We start from the raw sequence: 26,688 nt of genomic DNA, 5'->3' as shown, positions 1-26,688 counted from the left end.
TGCTTGACTACAAATTATTCTGTTTTGGCTGACAATTAAACTATGTTTTTGAAAACGCGTCGTTTTTTGATCAATTCAACTGTTCATTATATAATATTAAAATCTTTTTTGGTACAAAATTCAACTACTTTTTTACTTTCTTAAAGATTCTTTTTTTAAACTTCACCATTGGAAATTATTTTTCAAACTGAATATTCAACAATTTTATTGAAAATTCATCGTCGAGTTTAATATTCATATTGAATGAATATATTAGTCGTCTATTATTTCCCTATTATCGTGAAAAATCACCCTATTTCCCCTGTTTTGAAATTATTTTGAGCGGTGCAATCTGTAAAACAGAAGAAGATTTACAATCCAGTTCCAAATCTTTTAATTTTAAAATTGTCCTATTTCTAAAAAATTTATATTTCTTTTTAGTTAACCGTTTTGAATCTGTATTCTCTCAAATCAATAATATCTAAAATTAAAAACTTGTTATTGTATAAAATGAATTTTTTTTTAGTTTTTCTTAATTTGAAAGCTTTTAATCTTTCAATTAAAAAAAAATCAAACTTCTTTATTTCGAACGCTGTAAAATACAAGAATTTGACATTTGTATTCTTAAATAAAACAAATTTGCAAACTTTTCCGAAAAATGTTGTTGAATTACTAACATGGAGCTTTAATATTAAAATGTAATACTTTTTAAATTTAACTTTTTTGCACTTTATATCATTCATGTTTTCAACGTTTTTTTTTAAATTTTCTATTAATTTTAATTTTTATTTTCAAAATTAATATGATAATGATAATAGCTACTTTTTTTATCAACAAAAGTTGTATTTATTACACAAAATACATACACGTTCTCCTCTACATTTTATAACAAAAATCTATGATACACAATTCACATTCGTTCTTAATTTATTTTTCCCTGATAATACAATCAATTCCTGACTATTTAATGCAATGGCTCACAATTCCATTTTGAGAATATTTAGGTACTAAATTACAGAATAGCACCTTGTTTTCTATTTTCAGACATTAATTCTTTTCATCATTTTTCACAATTTTTCTCTATGTTAGAAAATGAACGAAACTTGAATAAAAAAAAGGCGTTGAGCAATATTATATAAAAATAAATAACAAACTTTTGTCTAAAGAGTGAGAAAAATCGAATAAAAATTGTACAATCAGAATAAAAAGTGACAAACCAATTGTCAAATTCTCAACTCTGTACATATTCTTCTTAATGAAAATTTTTTCAGTCTGGTGAAATTCCGTGAGTTTTAGTACCAGAAAAAAACATTCCGGCACTATACTGTAGATAATTAGTTTAAATATTAATACTGCAATAAGAGTAATCTCATAATATTAATGTAAATGTTTCGAGGCAAATTAAAAAGTACTTTCTTTAAAAGAAAATCGAGTAAGAGTCCTTAGATTTTGCAAAACCCGACGACTTTTGATTGTAAAACACGTTATTCGATGTATTTTTACGGCGCAGTCTTATTTTTTGAAAGAATAAAATTGCATTAAAAAGAACTAAGTTTTACAAATATTGTATCGTGAAGAAGAATTTCTGTCGGCCATATAGAAACTTCACACAGCTTTTCGTGATAAATGCTAGGCTACCTCACGTGGAAAAAAACTGATTTGTTTCCTTAAAAATTTTTTTTCAAAATGAGTTGTTTTTCACTTGTCAAGTTTGATCACAAAAGCTTCTCCAGGTGGGATGTTGAGTTCTTTGAAAAAAACTTCCTGGCCCAATTTGTGCTTTGGCCCAATGACGACGTGACCTCCGTAATAAAGATGTGATAAATCTTTGGTTTGAGTCTTGTTGCCCAAATTTGCGACGAAAACGTACGAATTTCGACGATGATACTTTCTCTCGATCACAATCAATTCATCTTTTGTGTATCTGCAAAAAATGAGACATTAATTCAAATATGCATTATATTTTATATCCAAAATTTAAGACCTTTGAATTTGAAATCAATCGAATTATTGAGTCTCAATCTGAAGTGTCTCCGAGATTAAAAAATTCTTCAAGTTTAAATTGAAAATTCAAAATGTTAATCTGTTTTTATAATTATAAAAAATCTTACCGAATTTCACAGCTTGCCTTAATCTTATTATTTTTAATCGACGCCTTAACGTAAATGGAAGGTGTTACTTTCCGAAGGCAAGTCATATTTTTAATAGCACCTTCAAGACTACTTTCAATAGAGACATTTGTTTCTGAAAGCCAAGGAAATGCATGGTTGGAAAATCTGTTATTCAATTCATTTTTTAATTTATCCTTCGCCTCCCAGTGCATTGGAGACAAATGGTGAACATGTTCCAAATCTGCATGATCAGAACAGTTGCAGTCCAGAATCCCTTTCTGCAATATAAAAACAATTTTTTATTCTGAAAAAATGTATAGAACTATATAAAACTAACGCTTTAAAATAAGGGCGCCCAGAGAGAAAAAGATTTGAAATCGCTCAAATTTGTCTGATTTTCCTTTATTAAAAAAATCCACATTATATATGTATTAACTAACTTGAAAAATTGAAATCCAAATCATGAAATTTTAAGAATTTCCTTCAGGACTATTCGTTTTAGAAACTGCACATATTTATATAATATTTTTTTATTCAAACGATTCCGATTTGAACGTTTAAATTGTTTAGATTTGAAATAATTCAATGTCAAGCTCAATTGATTCAAAATTATTTAATTAGAAATAATTTCAACTCGAGATTATCCCTATTTCAATATTTTGATTTTAAGGCACCCAATTTTTTATATTTAAACAAATAAAATTAAAAATTGTTGGGTTGCGATCATTTTTAAATAAAAAATTGTCAGCTATTAAGGCTTTCAATTTGAAATAAATTCGAATTATCCTAATAAAATCCATTCAAATTGGTTAACTTTCGAACACTATCAATTTTCGTTTTAAATTGAAATTCTTAAATTATCTGTTTCTGATTTAAACTTTCCAATGTGTAATTTGGAATATTTTAATTTGAAATTGGACAAATTTTAAGTAGTTTTAATTTTAAATTGATTAATTTTTTTTTGTCCGAATTTCAAATCGTAAATTGTTTAAGATTATAATTCGAATTTAGAATTTTTAACGCTTTTAAATCAAGCCTATAATTGCAATATTTTTTAATAGAAAAATGTTTCAGACTTTTTATCTGCAATTTTTAACTATTGTAGCAGCTTAGAACAATTTAAATTTGAAATTTAATTTAAATAATTTTGCATGGTTTTACTTTTATATTGTACAATTTGAAAAGTTTTAATTTGAAATGATTCTTTAATAATAAAGACAGCAATGTCCTGTTCTCAAGGTTTTCACCAAATATTTTTTTAAATATAAAAAATTTGGAAATCAAAATTTCCAAATAAGTACTTCTATTTGATGATAACAATTGTTTTTGTATGATTCTAAACATTGTTGATAAAACAGCAAAATTTTAATTGTAAATTATTTTTAATTTTGGGAAATAATTAAACTCTCAGCCTTAGGCTACCAGAATTATACATTCAAAGAGATGAGAAAAATGAAATTAAGGACAAAGACCTTTGTTTAGGAAATACATAGATTGCAGGTAAGGATAAAAAAACGAAAGGTACCGATCACCCAAAAATTGTCCTTATCGAAATATTTTTAACAAAATGTAGACTATTCATCATTTTCAAATAAAATTTTGTAGTTTTTTTAAATGGATTTTAAAGGTTTTCAGATAATTACAATTTTTCTTAATAGTATACGGGAGATTTTGATCCATTTTTTTTACAATAATTTAAAGAAAATATTTTTAAATATTTAAAATCACTTCCAATGATTTTCTAAAATTTCTGAAAGGAATGTAAAAGATTTTACAGCAAAAATTCAGAACAAATTTCAAAAAGTGATTTTGAGCACAAAATTTAGACGTTTTTTTAAAGAATTTGACGGTTTTAAAGAAAATACAACAATTTTCTTAAGATTTCTCGAAAAATGTTAATTTATTTTTTATTTTATAACATTTATTTTAAGAGAACAATTAAAAAGATTCCCAAAGCATTCAAAAGATTTCCAAAATTATCAAAAAATAATCTGGAAGATTTGAAGGCAATTTTTTTATATTGCAGACTTTTTTCAAAATTTTAGAAAAAATTCTAATCATGTCAACCAATATTTAGAAGTTTAAAAAATAAAAAGACCTTAAAGCAAAATGTGAATTTTTGAAAATTTTAAAATAAAATTTTTAAGTTTTTAAATGATTTTAAAAGACTTCAAGACAATGCAATTTTTTTAAGATTCCTGGGAATATTTAAAGTGATTTTTTATTTTTAAAATTAATTTTGAAAGAATAATCAAAAAGATTATAAAACATTACAAAAGATTTTTGAAATGGTCAAAAATAAATCAGGAAGATTTTAAAACAATTTCAGGAATAATTTGAATCAGTTAAAAGTTTTTATGAATGTTAAGAATTTTTAAGGGGTTAAAATATGTTCAAACTTTGAAACATTTCCGAACAATTATAAAATATGATTCAATTGTCTACAAACGTCAAAAAGTCTTAAATATCTTTTAAATTATTCAAAATTTGCCAACAATTTGGAAAAATCCTTTAAAATAAAAATTTAGAACATTTCGAGATATATCTGAAATCTTCATCAATTTTGTTCAAAATTCGATCTTTTTTAATTAAAAAGACAACTTTTTGGTACAAATGTCACCTTTTTAATTAAAATTGCAAGTATTTGGTTTAAAATAAAATTTTTTGGCTGATAAATCAATTATATTATTGAAAATTTGTATTTTCGGATAAATGCAAATATTTTTTAGTTAAAATTTAAAATATTTTTTGGCTTATTATCAAGTATTATATTTTTCGTTTGACTTGTATTTGCAATCATGAAATTAATCTTGTTGGTTAAGAATTCATCTTTTGGGTTGAAGACTCAGCTATTTTGTTGATATTATTTTTTTATGAATGCAACTGTTTTTTTATTTAAAATACAAAGATTTTTGGTCTGAAATATTAACTATTATATTTTTATGAAGCGAAAAATTCGAATCGTGAAAAATGAGTTTTAAAAAATAAATTGCAAAATTTGAAAGTTTGAATAATACATTTTTTGTTGAGAATTCATCTTGAGAACATTCGTATATTTTGGACAACACATAACTCATTTTTTGGTTAAAAATACAAGTGACTGAAAACTAATCTTTTTTGGTTAAAGTCCCAACTATTTTGTTGAATTTTTAAAATGAACTAAACTGTTTATTTAAAATAAAAATATTTTTTAATATAAATATAAAATATTACATTTTTTGCTGGGAAGTTATTCTTATTTTTTTTTAACTCAGATATTTATTTAAAGATTAACATTTTTATTGAAATTCTGATTTGACATCCGAAATTTTCAAACATTTTTTTTAAATTTTCTCCAGATTTTTAGGAAAATTATATTTATATAACTTCAGCGATAAACTGCACCAGCGCGTAGGGCGCAACTGATATTTAATTTAAAATTTTTAATTTTAAAAGCTAAATTTTTTCAATTTTTGAATGTTTTAGATTGCATAATTTTAGATAATATTCCGAATTTTATTTTTGCGATTTCAATACTTTCTATCAGAAATGATTTAATTTTTAAAAAGTTAAATATAAATTTTGGAATATTTTATTTTCAAAGCACCAAATCCCTATTAAAGTCTAAGCTCAAATTATTCAACATAAAACGTTGCCACTATCAACTTAAAACTCTTCTATATTATTGAGGCTTCCAGTTCAAAATAAACTTACAGAATTTTGAAGAACTCAATTTAACCTAACTCTAATTAATCGTCTTATTTTTAAATTGTTTCAAGAAAAAATTATGTAATTTATAACGTTTAAAATCGGAAACTATTAAGCTTTTAAGATTTAAAATAATACCTCGAATGAAAATTTAAAATAATATCCAATTTCAGGCCTTTGAATCAAATGCTTATCAAATAATTTACAGATTTTTTTTACCTCGTCCCCATAAAAAATGCTGGGAGTGCCAGGCAGCATCATAGCCATGAGAGTAACAGCAACACTAGCATTGCTGACACTAAGAGTTGAAGCAACCCTTTTTGTATCAATATTTCCAACTGACCATTGAACCCAGGGATATTCAAGTTTTTCAAATAGAACGCTATCAAGAACCTGGTTGATTTGTGCTTTTATATCCTCCGTTCCATTAGATACCCGAACTGTGACATCAACCAAATCTGCGCTAAGAAGAATAGCATTTTTAGCTTCGTCTTTCTTAGCCTCATTCAGAGCCTTGATATTGCAGATGAGGATTCTATTTGATCCGGTGATGGATTTCCAAAATCTCAATTTTTCAGGAAAACTTTCCTCGTTCACGTAGTGCTCAAGACCCTTCAGATAAAATCCATCGACTCCTTTTCTGATCCAGAATCTGATAACTGATGAGATTGAATCATCTTCGTCAGAAATAGTGTATGCCAGAACTTTTTTCGAAGTTAGGAAGTTTCCCATCACCTGAAAATTAAGACTCATTATTCAGCATTCCCTACAAGTAAAGTCAGGCCTGATATATTCGGTTGTTGGCAAATTGTCTTATGCCAATAAAAACACTTGAAAAGCACTGACATGCATGATGCGCAAATGCATACGCATGCTTACAGTGCGCGCATCTATAAAAGGCTCGGGCAGCCAATGAACATCGCTTCCAGCCTTAAAATTTGCAAATGTTTACGTTTCGCAGCCCTTGAAATAGGCAAGAATCTGGAAATTCTTTGGAATTTTTTTAAATAACTTCAAATCTTTCAAAACCTCTGAAACTTTGTAAGATCTTGCATGGCCCTTTACATTTCCGAAATCTGTCTAATTTCCTTGAAATAATAATAACCCCTAGGTTAAGTGAACAAATGAGTCGTTCTTTTGTAGTTTATCTATCAAAGAAATGCTCAAACGTAATATAAAAACGGCTAACTACCTCCAGAGATGTTTGTGGTGTTGAAGGAATAACATCTGGCAGGACTTTTCTACTTTGCATTAGAACTGGCTCACTTCTATTTGACTTAGACTCATTCAAATCCTTGATGAGTGGATACAAAGGCAGATCAAGAATCAGAGTCATATTCCTTGCATGAATCTCTTTTACGAGGTGGTCGAAATCCTGCATCTTTCCAAGGTGTTCATTCAGGTTCGTCAAGTTGGTAACATCGAAGTAATACTCTGGATAGTGTGGAGCTGGGAAAATGGAATTTAATCTTACACCCTGAACACCAAGATCGTGCAAATAGTCGAGCCTGTTGCTGATTCCAGGGAGATCTCCAATCCCGTCGTTAATTTCGATGTCATCCTGATACGATGCTGGAAATATCTCGTAGAAGAGGCTCCCTTGCCACCACTCGACTGGAGGGTCGCATCTGCAAATTACGATCACGATTAGTTTTTATATTATAATTTGATGTTTGATAGTCAAATGAACGAAAAATATCTATAATGCGCTGCTATATCAGGGTGGCAACTCGGTGGACGATTTCAAAAACCCCGGTCAAGTGTTTCAATTTTCCCGGTCAACTAAAAGTAACATATTCATATTTGCCGCATAACACAAACATTTATTTTAATTCATGACGTTCATTCTAAAGATCCTTTAATACAACAGACCAAAAAATTTCTAAATAAATGATATTTCAAATAAAATTATGAACCTTCAACTGGAACAGTTGAATTTTAAACCAAAAAGACGAATTTTCAACTAAAATGATGAATTTTCAACTAAAATGATGAATCTTCAACTAGAACAGTTGAATTTTAAACCAAAAAGATGAGTTTTCAACTAAAAAAACAATGAATCTTAAACTGAAATAGTGAAATTTTCAACAAAAAAATAAATGATTACTAAAAACAGATAAATTGTCAACCAAACCTTAAATAATTACCTTTTAAGTTAAAAAACCATCAATTTTCAATCAAGGAATTATTTTCAACCAAAAAAGAAACAAATTTTCAAGAAAATAGTTCAATTTTCGACAAAAAATTTCTTTTCATCCAAAGAAAAAACAAGCTTTCAAGCAAGTAGCTCATTTTAAACCAAAGAAATTAATTTTTAATTAAAATGATAAACCTTGAACCAAAAAAATTAATTTTTGACAAAATAGTTTAAATTGCAACCGAGTAATTTTATTTCTTACCTAAATGATGAATCTTCAACTAGAATAGGTGCATTTTATACTCAAAAAAGAGAGGCATTTTTAATCGTAAGAATTAATTTTTTACAAAAAAAGACGAATTTTCCACAAAGTACATACATTTTCAAAGAAATAGTTTAAATTTTAAATAAAAAATATCAATTTTCAACCAAAAAAAGAATAATTGAATTTTCCGTTAAAAATCTAATGCTCGATAAAAAAGGGATTTTTAAGAAAACAGTTAAATTTTGTCTTGAAATAGTTAAATTTTTAGTAAAAAAAAATTATTTTCATTAAAGTAGTTACATTTGCAAAAACAGATGAATCCTCAAACAAAAAAATGTATTCTTAGAAAAGAGTTTAAGGGTTAAACTCTTTTATTAAAAAATAATTGTATTGTTGCTTTTAACCGCAAGCATTTGAATTTTGATTTAACATATCTAAAGTCTTCAAAATTTTCTTTCAATTTTCTCATAAATCTCAGGAATGTTATGTTTATATAACCTTAAGAAAATAAAAAAATTAACTTAAAAAATAAAGTTGTTTGGAATTTTTTTAGTTAACAATTATTTTTCTTTTGAAATAGAAAAACTACACGCGCACATAGCGCACGATTAATGGTGCTAGTACTTACAAAAAATAAGGTAAACCACAGACTTTCCTCTTACAATTATTTATCATTTTTAAAATTTTTTCATATAAATATTTTTTAATGATAGGACCGAAATTACTTAAATTTTTGTTTCAATTCTAGAAATTTTTTTCAGTAATGTAAGTGGTATTTTCTGAAAGTTTGACAATTTAAAAAATATATAAGTGAATTTACCCTCTTTATCTCATCTTGATCATAAAATCGCAACTTAAAAATGTTGTTAATAACAAAAAAAATCAGGGTCACTTGGCACGCTGATAAGGAATTCCCTGCATTATACAAAATGGAATAGTTAAAATGAGATAAATAACCAAATTTAAACTTCAACAAGTCGATTTAACGGAATAAAAGTCTCTATAGCGACATCTAAATATATTTTTTTGAAATCAGGCAAAAATAGGGGATCTTTTTCTCACCAATATAACGAAATTTCCGGTTCAAAGTTTTATAAAATCTAAGAAAAAAGGATTTGTTGAGACATCCTACTGCGAAATATACATTAAAAACATTCTGCTAAGAAAATTCTGCGCAGATATAAGAGTTAAAATACAAAATTAGTGTAAATCAACTTATATGCATTGCGCATCATAAAACTAATAAGAAAATGTACTTCACGTAGCAGTCAACTGTTAGTGATTGCGGGTTATCGGCTTAAAATTATTAACTTAAGATGAAAAATTATTTTTAAAGAAAGTACTTTTTAGGCATCGTAATGATGACACCAATGACGAGTGCTGCACATCCAGCTAGGATAGACATCATAGACCAGAAGCATGTTTTCCTGATGAGGGGCCAGTTCCAATTTGTAAATCTATAATTCTTCGGGGGCTTTGGGACCACCAACTGAATTCCAACTAGGGGTGGTTTTCCTCCGTTCTCCTGATTGTAAAACTAAAGAGTTATAGTGTCAGTTAGCGAGTTTGTTAGGAAGCAACAGACAGTTGTTTAGTTAATTAATCACACCACCACCAGTATCAGGAAGTCATCAAGTCTCATCAGCTGAGAAGTGAGTTTTATTTGCTTACGCTTGACATGTCGACTAATTAAAAATAGATCAGCTGAGTCACACTCTTTATTAGCTAGTTGATATATCGTCAATTGATTTTCATCTACCAATTTGATTGAAATTCGTTCAGTTGACTAAAAGCTAAGATGAATTTCATCAGTTGATCTGTATCAATCAACTGAGTTGACTTCAAATAGCTGATATAGAAACAATCAACTGAGTGAGTTAAATCAGTTAATTTGCTTCAATTAAATAAGTTGATCTTAACGAGCTGATGTGTTTACATCAACTATATTGGATTGAATCAGATATTTTGATTTAATTATTGAACTGTTTTTATGCCAATCAGTTGATTTGGATAAAGTGAACTGAGTTATTTAGAAACATCTTCATTACGATTATGCAGTTTGATTTTATTCCACTTTCTGGTATATTTTCTATAAATTAATGTGTTAAATTCAGCTAAGTAAATTCGAATGAAGATGACAACAAATAATCTGACATCTGTTATTTTAGATAAAATAAAAAAGTGATTACTTTCAACATACCACTCTTTATTCCGAAATCTTCGGTTCACATATTCGTTAACCTTCTAATAAATTTCTAAATATTGCAGCCATTAATATATTTGAAAACTATGTTCAACTATCTCATTTATGTAACAATAATACAAAAATTATATTACAAGAATATGACAGCTTTTTAAACAAATGTTGAATACATAGCTATACAGATGTTACATGTACATTTAATTTATAAAAGTCTTTGGAAGCATAAAGTTAACTTACAAGTAAACATAACTTTCTTATATACACATTATATAACAGCGACAATATAACAAAATATTAAAATACTTTATTTATAAATCACTAATAATAAAAAATTGCAGAACATCTATGTAACAGTTATGTAATATACATATAACCATATACAAGGAGAAAAATACATATTGAAAAGCAGATATTAAAAACTTTGATATTTAACCATAATATATAGATATTACGGCATAAGATCTAATGTATTCTATTAAAAATACAAAATACTAAAGGGCAATATCTTTTTATATTACAAGTATAAAATGTGTGATATTAACATTCAATATCTAAGATATTAAAAAAGCGAAATATTATCGAAGCAAGATCGCTGACATGTCGCGTGGCGACAAAAGATTTTGCCCCGCTTTGTCTTTATCTTGAGCTTTCGTTGTGTTTATCGTGGTTTTTCGGATATCTATTGCACTAAAAGTTTTGGTGGAAAACGGATTAAATGTTTTTGGATATGTCATAATCTTCTCAATAAAATGAGGACTCAGCTACAGGAATCTTTCATATTAGCCTTGAACAGTGTTGTTATCTGTTCAACACCATTGCATAATTATGCAAAAAGGCGGATGCTTGAATATTCTGATTTTAAAAACAGAGGACTGCAATATTATACTTACTTTTGAATTTTATAGGAAATGGCATGCTTTACAGGAAATTTTGACACAATTAAAAAATATTTCTTGAATATCTTAGATTCTGCCCTTTAATATCTTGGATATTGTCAGTTAAAATTTATTTTTTAATATCTACGGATGCTCTACTTCAGTATCTAGATTTCTGTCCCATAGATAAAATGCTAAGATATTATCTATTAATATCTGGATAGTCTGTGCTAACATATATTTTTCTCCGTGTAGCAAATGTAAAAAATAGTTGTAATAATTTATATTGTGAAAAGTTTAATATTTATGATACAAATAAACATTTCAAGAATAATTTTAGTTTACTATAGTTGCAAATTTACTGACTACACTCCCTTAATAAAAAGCTTCTAATTTCAAAGAACGCGAGTGTCTCATCGGGATTAGTTATAGCTGAAATTGCAGTACGCAAATTGTAATCGAAGATCAACGTGCGAATTGATTAAAACCACTTAAGCGAGTGAAGTCATAATATTGTCATAATCATAATATTGTAGTCGATGTCACCGAGTTGGCATGACATTTATCGTGCCAATTTGGTTATAATCTGAAAGTGTTTATTATATGTTTATTCTTTTATATATTTGTTTATTAAATTATTTATTTATCATTTCATTTATTATATTATGTACCACGCCATTGTTATCCTCTGTCAATAATAATTTTCTATTACATTTAAGTTAACTTGTTATATGATTGTGCGATCACAATCTTACATTACTGTCATGTAACAATATAATCTTTTCGTAACCTTGATTATTTTTGTATTATTGCCTTAAATAATTAATAGCATAATTTTGTGATATGGAAGTATTATTATGTTATATACAAATTTTATATTGCTGTTATGTAACAATATTATGTTGATGTATGTTAAATTATGTACATTATATAAGGGACCGTACTTAAATTACGTAACAGCTCAAGGGCAAGGGAGAAGACGAAAGGTCTTTTATGATTGCTTACGAAAGGGGGAGGAGCCTTCATTCGTGTACGTAATTTTTGGAAATTCACAAATTAAATAAATAACTCGCAGTAATTAAACAGAAATTTAATATGAAATTTTATGCGCCAAAGAGACTGGATGAGTGAAAAACAGACCTAGCCAATAACAATGTTAAAAAAAGTCAAGGAATTTTATTGGTCAGCGAAATTTCACGGATTTAATAGAAATATCTTATAAAAGTAAAGGGAGTTTCTATAACTTTAAGTAACTGTTAAGCAGAATAAATTTAAAAAATTTGAATTTGAATTTGCAATTTTTTTATTCCGTTTATAAAAGATTGTAGGTTAAATACGTTACAAGTTCAAGATTCTGGCCTTTAATTATTAATGGTGGGAAAGTGAGAAATTGCTCGTTGAAAACCATTGTTTTTGTTACGACCCCCCCCCCTCCTAAAGTAACGTAGCATTTAGGTAAAACCTGATTTCACGTTTATGCTGATTTTGTGTGTGTTTATAGCGCGTACAGTTGTCAACATGCTTATATTGTTCACGTGACGTTTTTGTAAATTATAAATTTCGGTAATAAATCAACAATCATTTTAGCACAATGCAAAATTCTTTCCTCTATGAGAAAATGTATCCCTTATTTGCATAAAAACAATTGTTTGTTTAGAAAATTGGAAAAACTATTCTTTTTTGTGGTAATATTGAAAGTTATTGAAAAAAAAAAAATATATATATATATACGTTGGAGTTTTAAACATTAATTCGGTTCGTGGATTTTGCATATTTAGGTCATTTTTAACTCTTTTAATGGCATTAGCAATATTACATCCAGTATACAGTGTAATTCTCATATAGGGCCCCTTGATATATATCTTCCGAGAATTAAAGCCGTGCCGCAATTAGGAGTAAAAGGAGCTGCGCGTGTTGTGCGGCGGTTGCTCAGTTGTGACCAAGCAAAAGCGGCGTGGAACTCAATCGTGTTTGTTCCCCACCACTGCCAGCCCCAAAACCGACCCAGTATCAGAGTCTCACTGTAGTTTCGATAGGCCTCTGCATGCCCTTTGCGCTGCTCATAAGCATTTTTTAGAGAAAAAAAAATTTGACCTTCAAAACTGAATTCCAATCTTCGATAAAAGGGGTATTTCGCTGTTTGTTTTTTTGTTTATCTCAAAAGTTCGGTTTTTGTACCTCCTCCACATTTCCGCACAGCCCGTTTAAAATTAAAGGTCAAAACGTCGACAATTATCATTTGGTGACTTTGAATTATTTTTCGTTAAAGCTCCTTCGGCTTTATAACCCATTAGCGTCACGTATATCGTGCTTCGCACCCGATTTTGTCAGCAATGCGATTTTTTTCTACATTGAGTTCAACTCTGTCATATCAAATCTATATTATATTTATTTGTGTGCCTTGGCCTGGGACTTCTTATTCAGATATTGCAAAATAAAGTACCAATTTCATTTTTCATGATTACTTTAATATTTGCACTTTCGTTTGTTTTATTTTTTATTCTCAGCTACCCTAAAAATATATCATTTCAATAAATTAAAATATATTATTACAATTCATAATATGTTTTGAAAAAAGTTCGCATCCTATAAAAAATACAATTTTGTTTATTAAGATTTTATTGCACCTTGTTTCGTTTTTCTAAAAAATTAATATTTTATTCATTATCAATGTTATTTTGTATAAAAATTGAACAAGAAAAAAGCATCCTACCAAAAAATAATTAATCAAAAATGTGAAGATCTTTTTTTTTTTTAAACAACATTTATCTATTAAACTTTTTTCGTACCTTGTGTCGTTTTTCAAAAAATTTATTTCTTCATTTTTAATGTTTTTCTATAAATGAAACAAAAACTATGCATCCTATAAAAAAGTGATTAATAATTAATTTGGATCTCTTTTTTGGATTAATGAATAACTTTTGTCCATTAATTTTTTTTCGTACTCCCTGTACTTTCTCCGCCATTTTTTTGTTATGTTATTTTTTACGATTCAAACAAAAACTACACGTCTTATCAACAACTGTTCAATACAAAATGTGTAGCTCTTTCTCGGATGAACAACTTTTGCATATTTATTTTTTTTGTAGCTTGTGTCGTTTGTCAAAATTTGTATCTTATTTATTTTTAATGTTATTTTTTAGTAACTATACTAAAAACTACGCGTCTTATCAAAAAGGAATTCATAATAAATTTTGAGATCTTTTTTGGTTAAACAATTTTAGTCTTTTCATATTATTTCGTATCTTGCATAATTTGACCGCAAAATCACATTTTTATTTTTCAATATAATTTGTGCGATCAAAATGTAAATTTTCGATTTTTCAAGAAAATTCAAAAAATTGTTATGATACACTTGAAGGACTTTTCCAAAAGGAACTTTTTTTCTCTTGACTTTTTTCGTATCATGCGTTGTTCGGCTTAAAATGTTTATTATTTTTTTTTTTATTTTGAAAATGCTATAACTCTGATCATTTTCTTTCTATGAAAAAGTCGTGAGGGTAAATTGTTTGATTTTTCGAATATTATCAATAGCTGTGTATAAAATTTTTAAGTCTTGGAAAAAATGGTCTCAAAAATTTGAAAAAATGCTCGATATTTTTTCGTTTTTATCCGAAGTAGCTGCCTAACGAACTTGATCTTCAGTTTCCGACATGCAGGCATACAGACAAGGAAATTCGTACAAACCTATTTTTCTGGATCAGAGGGTCTCAAATTTGATAAAAAAATTTGATAAGAGCGAGGGGAGGGTATCAAATTTTACACAAATCTAATACCTTCTCTTATGAGAATGTAAAAAAGATTCTATCCGGAAACGTCCAGTGCAGAAACTTACAGACTGAAAATGATTAAGGCTCACTGTGAGCGGTTTTTCCTATTTCTTTGAAAACTCAGCTAATACTCCAATCCCTTTTAACATGTAACGAAGCTTATACGCACAGCTCTATCTAACTACAAATTCTGAATAAGTTTCCTAGAATACTTGAGAAAACGTTGAAAATTACCTTCACAACGGGCATCGTGAAGAATTTTGTCAAAGTTCCAGTTGTTCACACAAACCAACACTTAATTTCTGTAAGATGTAAACACAGAACACGAATATTTAAAAGGCCCGCAAGTGCTGCTTGATGTGTATTTCCTGTGCGTATTGAAGTATACAGTAGTACACAAGATCCCGTCGCCCGCAGAACGATATATCTATGTGCGAACTTTAAACAATTAAGTATAATATTCAAGATAGTTATGTTTTGAACATTTCTACAATTGACATTAATGGCAAAATAAGCAGTCTGCTGAGTACGTGAATACATAGAAAAAACTAAGAATAAAATTTGTTGCAGGCAGCGCCGGATTTACCAAGGGCCACGGTGGGGCTAGTGCCCCAGGCCCCAGGGAGCCGAGGGGCCCCTGACCCCACAAAATCACGTACGTTACAGCAAAATTTGGATTTTCTATGCCCTTAAGAGGGCCCCTTCGAGGTTTAGCCCCAGGCCCCGAAAAATGTTTATCCGACGCTGGTTGCAGGAAATTTTTTAAAGCGATAAAGTTTTGTTTAGCGAACTTCGCGTCTTTCAAAAAACATGTGTTTGTTAAAGAAAAAAAAAATTAACCGATATTTGTGCAAAGTTTATTCTGTGAAGTTAATTTTTGTTGCAGAGAATCTTTCGTCGGAAATCGATGTAAAGTTTATCTTCTGTTTTTTCTGTGTATGTTTCATGACTGTCTCGATCAGCGCGGTATCCTATAAAGGTGTTTTTTTGTTTGGTTAAATAAAAATCCCAATAGTGTCGATTATTGTACAATTATTTAAAATAGTGTTCTTAGAACAGGATGAATATCGATAGACCCTAGATCTAGACTGAATAATAAGCAAATCGACTGGAGAAAGGACAACAAAATACTCATTATAGAAGAGGCCCATTTATGTTTTCCAAGTATTCAGATAGCCTTGTATGAAATGTGTTTATACGATTCTAAATTGGGCATAAGATAGTTGCGCGAATTGCCCTGCCTCTAAACCCTGGATCGAAAAAGTTACTCTAATCTCTAATCCTCCCGGTTTCACTGGATTCTAATGAGAAATGCAAATTTAATGGAAAATTCCAAACAGTGCCGGATATATTTTTGGAGAGATGACAATTTCGTCCCAGCTACCTGGGAACGGTTACCCACTACACGGCTTTCCCTCACTCAGCTGAACTGCTGCCGTCGAGCCTGGTCAGTGGGATTCCTTTATACCTATTGAGGACTAAAATGCGGAATATAACATTTTTTACATTCTCATCCTAATAAGGAGGTATTGGTTTTATGTAAAATTTCACTTTGTCGGTTTTCATCAAATCTCAATGTTTTGAGACACCCTGAGTCATAAAAAACTATTTTTACGAAGGTGTTTGTCTGTCTATCTGTCTGTCTATCAGTAGTCTGTATTCTGTAGATACGATAACTTTCGAAAAATTGATCAGATTTGATTCTGCTTTGGCACACTTTTTTAAGGCCTAAAAAGAAAGAACGAGTTCGTAAACCAGCTATTTTGAATAATAATTCAAAAAGTGAGCGCAGTTTCAAAATTTTGAACATTTTAACTCAAACAACGCATGATATGAAAAAAAAGTTAAGAGAAGAAAAACGTTCATTTTTGAAAGCCCTACAAGATTACCGTAACAACTTTATTAATTTGGTTGAAAAGTTGAAAATTTGATCGTACCAAAAATAATGAAAAATCAGAAAATTCCATTTTTTTGTCAAACTATACAAGATACGAAAAAAATGATTAACCTAAAATTGCGCGCCCTGGAAAAAGCTACAAATTTGTTATGAATCACTTTTCGATAAGACGCGTAGTTTTTGTTTTTAGTCGTAAAAAACAACATTAAAAATGGAGAAATTAAATTTTTGGACAAAAGGACAGAAAAGACGAAAGAGGATATAGGATCCTATACAGGATCCTATACAGGTTAGTGTATAAGACCCTATATAGGTTCCTGCATTAGACCCTATGCAGATGCGGAGTGGATTTTCTTTAATCGTAAAAAAACCAGATTAAAAATATTTAAAAAATGATAAAAACAAGGAAATAAGAATTATTATGATTCAACTTTTTTGCATATTATGAATTGTTATTATATAAACTTATGGAAATTATACATGACTCAGCGCAGCTTAGAATATAGTTTAAATCAAAATAAGAAACAAATATAAAAATAATAATGATAAACAAAATTTGTGATTTATTTTGCAATATCTAAATAAGCAATTCCAGGCAGAGTTACATAAAAAATGTATTATATTTGATATAAAAGTGTTGTGTATAATGTAGAAAAGTTGACATTTTGGACAAAAACGAGTGCCAAGCACGAGATACATGATGAGAATGTGTTCTTAAAACCGAAAAAGCTTTAACAAAGGAGATTTCACAATCACAAAATGACAGTTGTCGACCCTTTGACCTTTGATTTTAAAAGGCCTGTGCACGAATGCGGGAGAAATGCAAAGACCGAGCGCTGAGTGCGACAGTCACCATTCGCGCGCAAAAAGGTGCGATCAAACTCTCGACTCAAACTATTCTAAGAGAATATCTGAAAATATTTCAGAAAAAATTTTAATGCATAAATTAATGTTTATATATTAAACTTGCTTAAAATTATAAAAAATTTTATTGTTTCTTATATTAAACATTTTGACTGAGATTTTTTCTCTATATTGACTGAGATATCTTAAGGCGAATGCAATTTTCTATTTTGGTCCCCGTTCAACATTTTTCAAATTCTATTTCAAAAACGTCACTTTTGAGTTTGATTCCATCAAAATCATTTATATTCTGATTTTCATGTGTTGAAATAGTACTTTTGATTAACTTTCATGAACAAATTGGTTAATCAATAAAAAATGGATGCTGTTTGTTAATGTGTTTCGAAATTAAGCTAGAAATGACACTATTCCTACTTGTGGACTGGGAGTGCAAAATTATTTAAGGCTAATTTTAACAAATAGGATTGTTTGAGAAACAAACCAAATTTATTATGTTAGTAAATTTTCAAACCTGTTAAAATTTTCTGCCGGAATTTCCCAAGTGAAGTAAAATATTGCACCAATAAATGAAAGCTACTGCAGTGAATTTGAGTAAAACATACCGAACAATCTTTTATACCATCTCACATGAACTTGAACATTAATTCTTTAATTTTCATATTTTTAAACCACTTAAAATATCGTTAGAATCGTTATAATTAATAGATTTCGAATATTACATTTGTAAATTACCAGTTGCTACATTAAAAAAAAATTATATTTCGTATTTGAGCCGTCATTAGGTAAATATTAAGTCCCGCTGGCCATGATCGAAGGCAGAAATTCGGCTGAGGGGGAACCGCGTAGTGCGGAAACCGTAGACAGGTAGCTGGGGCGGAGTTGACAATCGCCAATAATTTTCAAATTTTCCTTCAAAATTTCTAGGAGTGCCGTAGATTTGCGGTAAATAATGGATCTCTATAATGCATAATTTTTAGAAATATCGAAAATGTAATTTTGTAACAGTATACAAAATTGATGAATAAATTTTGAAAGTAAAATTTATAATAATTAAAAAATACGCTATTTGGTTATTTTTTGTAAAAAGCTTGGTTCTTTCGACGCAACCAAGTGTAAATAAGTAACTTCTAAATTTTAAGGACATTTCGATAACATTAAATAATTTTTATTATTCAAAACAAATTTTTAAATCAATTTTCATCATGTTATGTATTTATAGAGAAAACCCCGCTTTTTCACGAAATTAAAAGTCAATTACTTATCAATGCCTTCTTGCTAAAAATCGATAACATTTAAAAATCGTATGAATAAACTTACTTAAGAAATACATTATGTGGCTATTTTTCATCTTTTAAACTTTGTTCTTTTAACGTAATCAACTGGTAATAATGAATTTTTCATTTTTTTAGAAACTTCGATAATTATCTACTATTTTTATTATTGTTATTAAAAATTTCATTGATAAAACCGTTTAAAAGCAGTTTAAAGTTTTTCAAAGAATGCTCATACTTATTTTAAAGAAAATATCAAAATTATTTATTTATTAAAGGCAATTTAATAAGCAAAAATCCTTTCAGATATTTTATTCCAACAAATTTTTCACGAAACACATGTAAAAATAATATTTAATTACGACATATTACTTATTAGCTATTTTTTAGTTATTATCAAAGGTAATATTTTAAACATGTATGAGTAATTTATTACAAACAATTTGACCGAAATAACAGACTTGGATTTTCAAGAATACCTATTTTCTCCCTTTGTTAGTTTAAATTACAAAAAAAACGAAATCCCTTTTCAAAAGTCAGCCACCATACAGTTATTATAAATTTACTAAAGAATAGATCTAAAAAGGAACTTAAAAAACGTTTTCAAATTTTAACCCCCGTCCAACCTAGCTTAATTTTTCCACGAAAATCTGATTTGGCCACACTGACAGAAAAACTTTGAGAATATATTTTTTTTTTAATGTAAGAAATTCATAATAAGCATTATACAAATTTTTAAGCTTTTGTAAAATAATTATATATTATGGTTCAATTATAAAAATTCCTGAAAAACTGAAACCTAAGCAAAAATCTAAGCGGTGTAAAAAGAAATTATGAAAAAATCGACATCCGACGTGCTAAAAGGGAAAGCTTTTATAAATAATTGTTTACATTCTCATCATTTATTATTGAGAAAGTATTAGAATTGTCGGAAATTTGACATCGCACTTTTTCAACGGATCTCCACGTTTCGAGACCCTCTGAATCCGAAAATCTAAAAGAAAGGACGAGTTCGTGAACCAGCCATTTTTGATAAAAATTCAAAAAGTGAGCGTATTTTGAAAATTTTTGAGACCACTTTTTTCTGAATTTGAAAATTCTATGTACGGATATTTATAGTATTAAAAAGAACAAACAATTTATCCTTATGACTTTTTTCGATAAAAAGAAAATTCTCAGAGTTATAGCGTTTTCAAAATCTTTTTAATCAACCGAAAATCAAAATTTGAAGCCGAAAAATGCACGATACGAAAAAAAGTCAAGAGAAAAAAAACATTTACTTTTGAAAGCTCTAAAAGATTATCATAACAAATTTTTGGATTTTCTTCGAAAATCGAAAATTCAAATTTTGATTGCACAAAAAATAATGGAAAATAAAAAATTCCATTTTGTGGACAAACTATGTAGAATACGAAAAAAGATGAATTAACAAAACTGGTTATCCCAAAAAAAGATCTACAACTTCGTTACGAATCACCTCTTGATAAGACGCCTACTTTTTGTTTTATTCGTGAAAAATAACGTTGAAAAAAAAATTAAATAAAAAAAATATGTGGAAAAACGACGAAAGTTACGAGAAAAAAATCCAACAAAACCTGTTTACAAATGTCTGTCTGAAATCGAGCGCGCAGAGCGAGTGTCACGATGAGAATCTGTCCCTCAAAGCCTACAGAGCTTTAAGAAACTCAATCTTTGACTATACGTAATTAAGTAGATAATTCAGAATATGAAGACGTATATGAATACTGTCATCTAAAAGAGATCTTTTTGATAAAGTTTTTTCCAAGCATTCCAAATGCAAAGAATAAGTATCCGAGCGCGAATCGCGAGGTGTCATTATGTTCGAGCGCAAAGCGCGAGATTCAACCGTCGCGCGCCGTCGGCGCGCTTAAACTTGCGAGCAAAGCGAGCCGCTTTATAACTATATAACATTATGATTATTATTATTATAACATTATAACTAATGTTATAATGCAAAAAGAGTTTGTAGTTTCGGTATGTTATGGTTAACTCCTTTATTAAAGTGACATAATTAAAATATAAGTAATATTGCTTAGTTGCAATACCAAAATTATATACACTTAATTTTAATTGTGTACTGCCAACATGTTTTTCCTTACAGGGTTGAATGCTCTCAAAATTCTGTATTAAAAGAGCTTAGGGCGAAATTATTTTGTCTATTTTTACATTCTCATCATTTTTGATTGAGAAAGAATTAGCATTGTCCGAAATTTGATACCACAGTTTTTCAATGGATCTCCATGTTTTGAGACAGGAAGAATGAGTTCGTTAACCAGTCATTATTGAAAAAAATTGAAATAGTTAATTTTAAAAAATTTTGGGGCCATTTTTTATGTTTAAAAATTTTATGTGCGGCTATTCATAGTACTCAGAAAGCCAACAAATTTAGGCCAATTACTTTTTTCGATTAAAAAAATCTCAGCGTTACAGCATTTATAAGATTTTGAAAATCAATCGAAAATCAAAATTTTAAGACAAACAACGCACGACATGAAAAAAAGTCAAGAGAAGAAAAAAATTGTTTTTTTTTAAAGCCCTAAAAGATGATCATAACAATTTTTTGGATTTTCTCAAAAAAGCGAAAATTCCCATTTTTATTGCACAAAAAACAATGAAAGATAAAAAAATTCCATTTTGTAGCCAAACTATGGAAGATACGAAAAAGATGAATAAACGAAAATCTTAATCCCAAGAAACATCTACAAATTTGGTAATAATCACTTCTGTACAGAACGCGTAGCTTTTATTTTACTCGTGAAGAATAACATTGAAAACAAAAAATAAAAAATATGTGGAAAGACGATTCAAGTTATGGAAAAAAATTATTTAACAAAACTTGTTTATCCGAAAAAGAGCTAAAAATTTGTTATGAATCGCTTTTTGATAGGACATGTAGTTTTGGTTTTAATCATAAAAATTAAAAATAAAGTTTTCACCTCGATTTTCATCCTTCAGAGAATGTATTATCTTGAATACGAAAAATTTCTATTGGTCTCACGTCCTATATCTTAATATTTCTAGAAACCATAAATTACGTACAGTAGTAGCGATGAAGGTGGGGGGAGGGGATAGAAATATTGTTTTGCGGTTTGTTACAATGAGGAGGATGTCTTGGAGGGCATAATTTAATTACGGCCCCTAACTGCTACGTAACTTATGTAACACTGTTACGAATATAAAATATTCACTCTAAAACCTTTTTTTATTCATTTTTTCAATCTGGAGGTATTGTAAATTTTTTAATTTGTTCAAAAAAGGAGCTTTTTGTTATCCGTTCTTTATGATAAGAAAAATAGAAAGCAGATTATTGGTTAATGGTCATATTTTGACTGACAGATGGCCCTCTGACAAATGAGAGTAACATATATAATATTGAGAAACACTTGGCAGTGCATTGTTTGGCACAGACAGTGACTGACTGACATGAAAATTATACATTTTTTTCTATATGGAAGATAATTTAAGACCAGAAACATGAACATAAAATGCTCAAAATCCAAAAAGGAATGACAAAGTTTTACTAAACAAAAAATTAAATTATTATACTTAGATAACTAGGTATTGTATTAATTTGTAATTAATACAATATCTAACAATTATTAGACATCAGCTTAAATACTTAAAACTCCATTTTTTTATCATCTTGGCACGGTCGAAGGTTTTTAAATATTTTAAAGCCATTAGATTGACGTTCACAATTAACATGTTAGATGCAAAAAAACTCTAAACCAAGCACCAAAAAATTAACTCATCAAAATAAAGGGCGTCACGGCAGAACCATTTAAGTATCAAGAAAAAAATTCAGGACAGGAAAAGATGTTCTCAAAATTATTAATTAGACAAATAATATATAATTAGATAATAATAATAATAATAATAATAATATAAACAAATAAAATATAATTAGACAAATAATGCAAAAGTGTTCAAATGTTAAAAATTAAGATTTTTAAATTTATTTTTAATTTCTTAATGAAAATTAAAAACTTTCAATAAAATTATTTTATCATGAAAAATTTAGAAAAATAATAGAGAAAAAAGGAATAGATGATTTTTAACGAATTTTTTTAATTGTTTCAACAATATTAGTTTTAAAAATGTGAGATATGGAAAAACCAATAACGCCAATTGGATAACCAAAAATATATATATAAAGTCTATCTATGCATTTCGCTATTTTATTATAAAGTTAATTGGTGACAGAGTATAAATAAACAATTATATGGTAAAGAATTGATATCCGTACTATATACATATAAGAAATTGTGGGGAGAAAAAAATTGACCAATACATAGATTTTATGTAATTTTTTCCGCAGAAACGAATGGCGCTATCCGTTTTTCCGTATCTCGAATATTTAAACAAGATGTTTAAACACTGTAAAAATCAAGCGTTGTCACCACAGTATACGGCGGAGTTTTAGAGACTTTGTAAGCCACTAATATATATTTTGAAAAAAGTAGCACTTACATGGTTATGCCGTGACACCCTTTGACTGTAAATTTATGAAAAATAAAAACTTATATTTACCTGTAAAGAACTATTTTATAAAATATGTATGTAATTTAGATTATAATTTAACTGAATAAAATAAAAATGTGATTGAGTGATTGCCAAAAAGTTGATCACTTTGAGGCCTAATCATTTTCCACTTTTCCTTAAATTGTAAATTTTTTCTAAGATTATCTCAGTAAATTAACTAAATACATCCAAGCACAATTTAGTATATTTTCCAAATTCTAGATGATTTTTTTTAGAAGTTATAAATAAAAAATGTTTTAAAAATCACTTCAAAGTCTGCCTCACAAGTTTTTTGTCCGGTCACGCTGCTATGCTACTTTAGGATAAAATTCGAAAACAATTTTTCAGACTATTCCTAATGCGGGGAAAAATGGTTAATTTTATACTTAGTAATATTTTGATATAGTTAAAAATGGATTCATCAACGTTCATTCCAAATAAAAGTAAACAATTTTCACTATTTTTGCGTAATATTTTTTATTCAGGCCGTTTGGAAATTTGCTTGTTTTAGAAAATCTCATTGTCTAAAATGGTCCACTCTTTGACAATCATCCAATTATGATTTATCATATTGTTTTTACACGACATATTTGACTGATTTCGTTAAATAATTAATTTATTGAAATTGGACATAAAAAATAAACTCACCAATGCCTGAGCATCTGGAGCCAAATGCTGATAGGCTGTGTTCAACTGAGTGAGCAATTGTGCACAAACTGGTTCATTTTGTATACTGCTATTACTACTACTTGTAGATTCTAGCATAGGGTCTCGGGAACTTGGTTCTGAAACAACGAAGTTATCGTTTTTAATATGAAATTTTAGCATTAAATATTTTAATTTTTTAAATGGGTAAATAAAATATTTGGTCTTTATTTTTCTGACGAATGATATTTGGTTTATTCTCAGCTGAAATATAACAATTTTAATTGTTTAACTTAATTATTTTAATGATTATTTATTAATTATTTTAATTATTTAATTATAATATTTTATATTTATCGTAATTTATCAATTGTTTAAATAATTAGACGAATTGTATTTCATTTTTTATTTTATGTAGTAAACTTTACCTGAATTCACAATATGCATAACTTCTACTTTTATGTTTATAAATTTTTAAGTTTGAAATTTTATAAATCTCTAAGCATGCAAAATACAAGAATTTTTCTATTTTATTTAAATCTCTGATTAAACTTTTAAGTTTTTAATTAAATTTATAATTTAGAGATTTACAATTTTTTACATTTGCACATAATTTATCAAAATTTTCTTAAGACCATAGAATTATAAAAATTATTGAAGATGAATTTAATTTTTTTTTTTAATTAGTACTGTTTAATCCAAAAAAGAATTCGTATACTTGTATGCTGTAAATTTGGTGAATTTATAGATTTTTTAATAAATTTTCAAGAGTGTAACAATCGAATTTTGTCAAGTTTCTCTGCATATTGGTCAATTTGGTTGATTTTTAATTAATTTTTTTATTTTAATTGTAGATGCCGTTTAATTTTGCAATTATATTAGAATAATTATACATTTTTTATTCACTTACTTTCCTGATTTCTTTTAATTTTTAGATTTTTTCCAATAAAAAATTTAATGAATAAGCAGCTCCTCTTAATTTGTTTAAGCTTTGATAGTTGCTAACTAGTTTTCACTCTTCAATTAAAGCGGGGTCAAGTGATAATTGACGTGAGAAATGTCGACAGATTCGCGACATTCCAATTGTGGTCGAAATCAATTAATTCTTCCTGCTTCGAATTACTACACAATTCACGACTCACAATTCATTCCTGGGGATTTGTCTGCTCTCTTACATTAAATTGGAAGAATTCCAAGTCAGGAAAGCGTGGATATTTATAATAATCTCGCTACTAAAATGTTTATACTAGGTATAAATCCAAAAATACTTACTTTAGATTTTCTCTAATTATAGGATTTATTAAAAATTACAAAAAATTAACTATAACTTCTCAAATAATTAATTTATATTTACAAAAAATATTTATACTTCTAATAAAAGAATATATTTCGATATTAATAATTATTCCCAAAATAGACATTTTTAAACGTTTTAAAACAAATTAAAGAAGCTAACATTTTTCTTAAGTAATATTTAATGCAATTAATTGAGCGGGTGAGTTCTTATAGTGAGCGAGTTTCGAATTTCATTTGATAAGGGATATACGTCAGAAATCAGACAATAAGCACTCCTACCTTCTTCTATGGTCTTCACTGGCTCCATATTATTAAAAATGTGAAAGGAATTTAATTTCAATCTAAATTAGAAACGCAGTTTTTCTTTATTGTTACGTGATATACTTTCGTTAAATTATAATATAGTGTATTTTTTCAAAAAGAATTAATAATGTGCCTTTCAGTTTACAATTATTGTGCATCATAATTTATTTTTAATTCGTGGACTTGAATAGTTCAATATTTAGAAGTATAATTTAAATAAAAACTTATAAACTTATTAAAGAATTTAAAATGAACCATTTCATTATTTAAAATTAAAACAAATTATTGACTAAGAATTAATTTCAATTCTTTTGGAACGTAAAGCCAAAATTATTCCACCAAAAACTTATGAAAAATTCATAATTATTTTTGTGAATTTAAATTTTCAATAATGGAAAATTAAAAATTTCTTAACATTGCGTAAGTCGATTAAGCTTCGTTTAAAATGTTTAGAAATTAGAAAATTTCAGCACCAAAGATTCAATGCTAGAAACTATGCAATATTAAATATGCAAAAAAATTATTACCGCAACTATTATAAATTAAAGGATTTAGAACTCGACATTCACAATTATTTATTGTTAATATTGTAATTTTTATAAAACTTCATTTAGAATTGTTTATTTTTGAAGCCTTCACTTATTAAATATTGTTTAACTCCAAGTTCAATTTTCAATTATTCATTTTTTTAAATGTTATTGTTAATATCAAATTTGCAAACGTTAGTGATTTTAAATTGTCTTATTTATAAATTCAAACTCACTATGAAAACTATAAAAACTAAACAATAAAAAATGTAAGCGCTTAAAACAATGTAATTTCAAAGAATTTAAAATATAGCAA

General features: G+C 27.9%; 1 protein-coding gene across 10 annotated transcripts in view; it reads right to left on the bottom strand.

The window, feature by feature from the left end:
• Window positions 1-835: 835 nt before the first annotated feature.
• The window catches only part of LOC117167096 (neutral and basic amino acid transport protein rBAT-like), a 30,519-nt gene continuing 4,666 nt past the window's right edge, over window positions 836-26,688 (bottom strand). For 2 of the 10 annotated variants that reach the window (XM_033351765.1, XM_033351802.1), the window contains 6 exons: window positions 24,250-24,386; window positions 9,523-9,716; window positions 6,970-7,405; window positions 5,997-6,512; window positions 2,091-2,368; window positions 836-1,903 (listed from right to left, as the gene is read on the bottom strand). In XM_033351765.1, coding sequence (XP_033207656.1) covers window positions 1,678-1,903; window positions 2,091-2,368; window positions 5,997-6,512; window positions 6,970-7,405; window positions 9,523-9,716; window positions 24,250-24,386 — 1,787 coding nt within the window. In that variant the 3' untranslated portion in view covers window positions 836-1,677. Of the gene's footprint in view, window positions 1,904-2,090; window positions 2,369-5,996; window positions 6,513-6,969; window positions 7,406-9,522; window positions 9,717-23,550; window positions 23,576-24,249; window positions 24,387-25,821; window positions 26,004-26,688 lie in introns of those variants that run through there. The other 8 variants (XM_033351748.1, XM_033351738.1, XM_033351781.1 and 5 more) reach the window with 7 other exon arrangements.

This window comes from Belonocnema kinseyi, chromosome 1, assembly GCF_010883055.1.
Source record: "Belonocnema kinseyi isolate 2016_QV_RU_SX_M_011 chromosome 1, B_treatae_v1, whole genome shotgun sequence".
Classification (NCBI taxonomy): domain Eukaryota; kingdom Metazoa; phylum Arthropoda; class Insecta; order Hymenoptera; family Cynipidae; genus Belonocnema; species Belonocnema kinseyi.
This window is presented reverse-complemented; position numbering and strand designations above follow the sequence as displayed.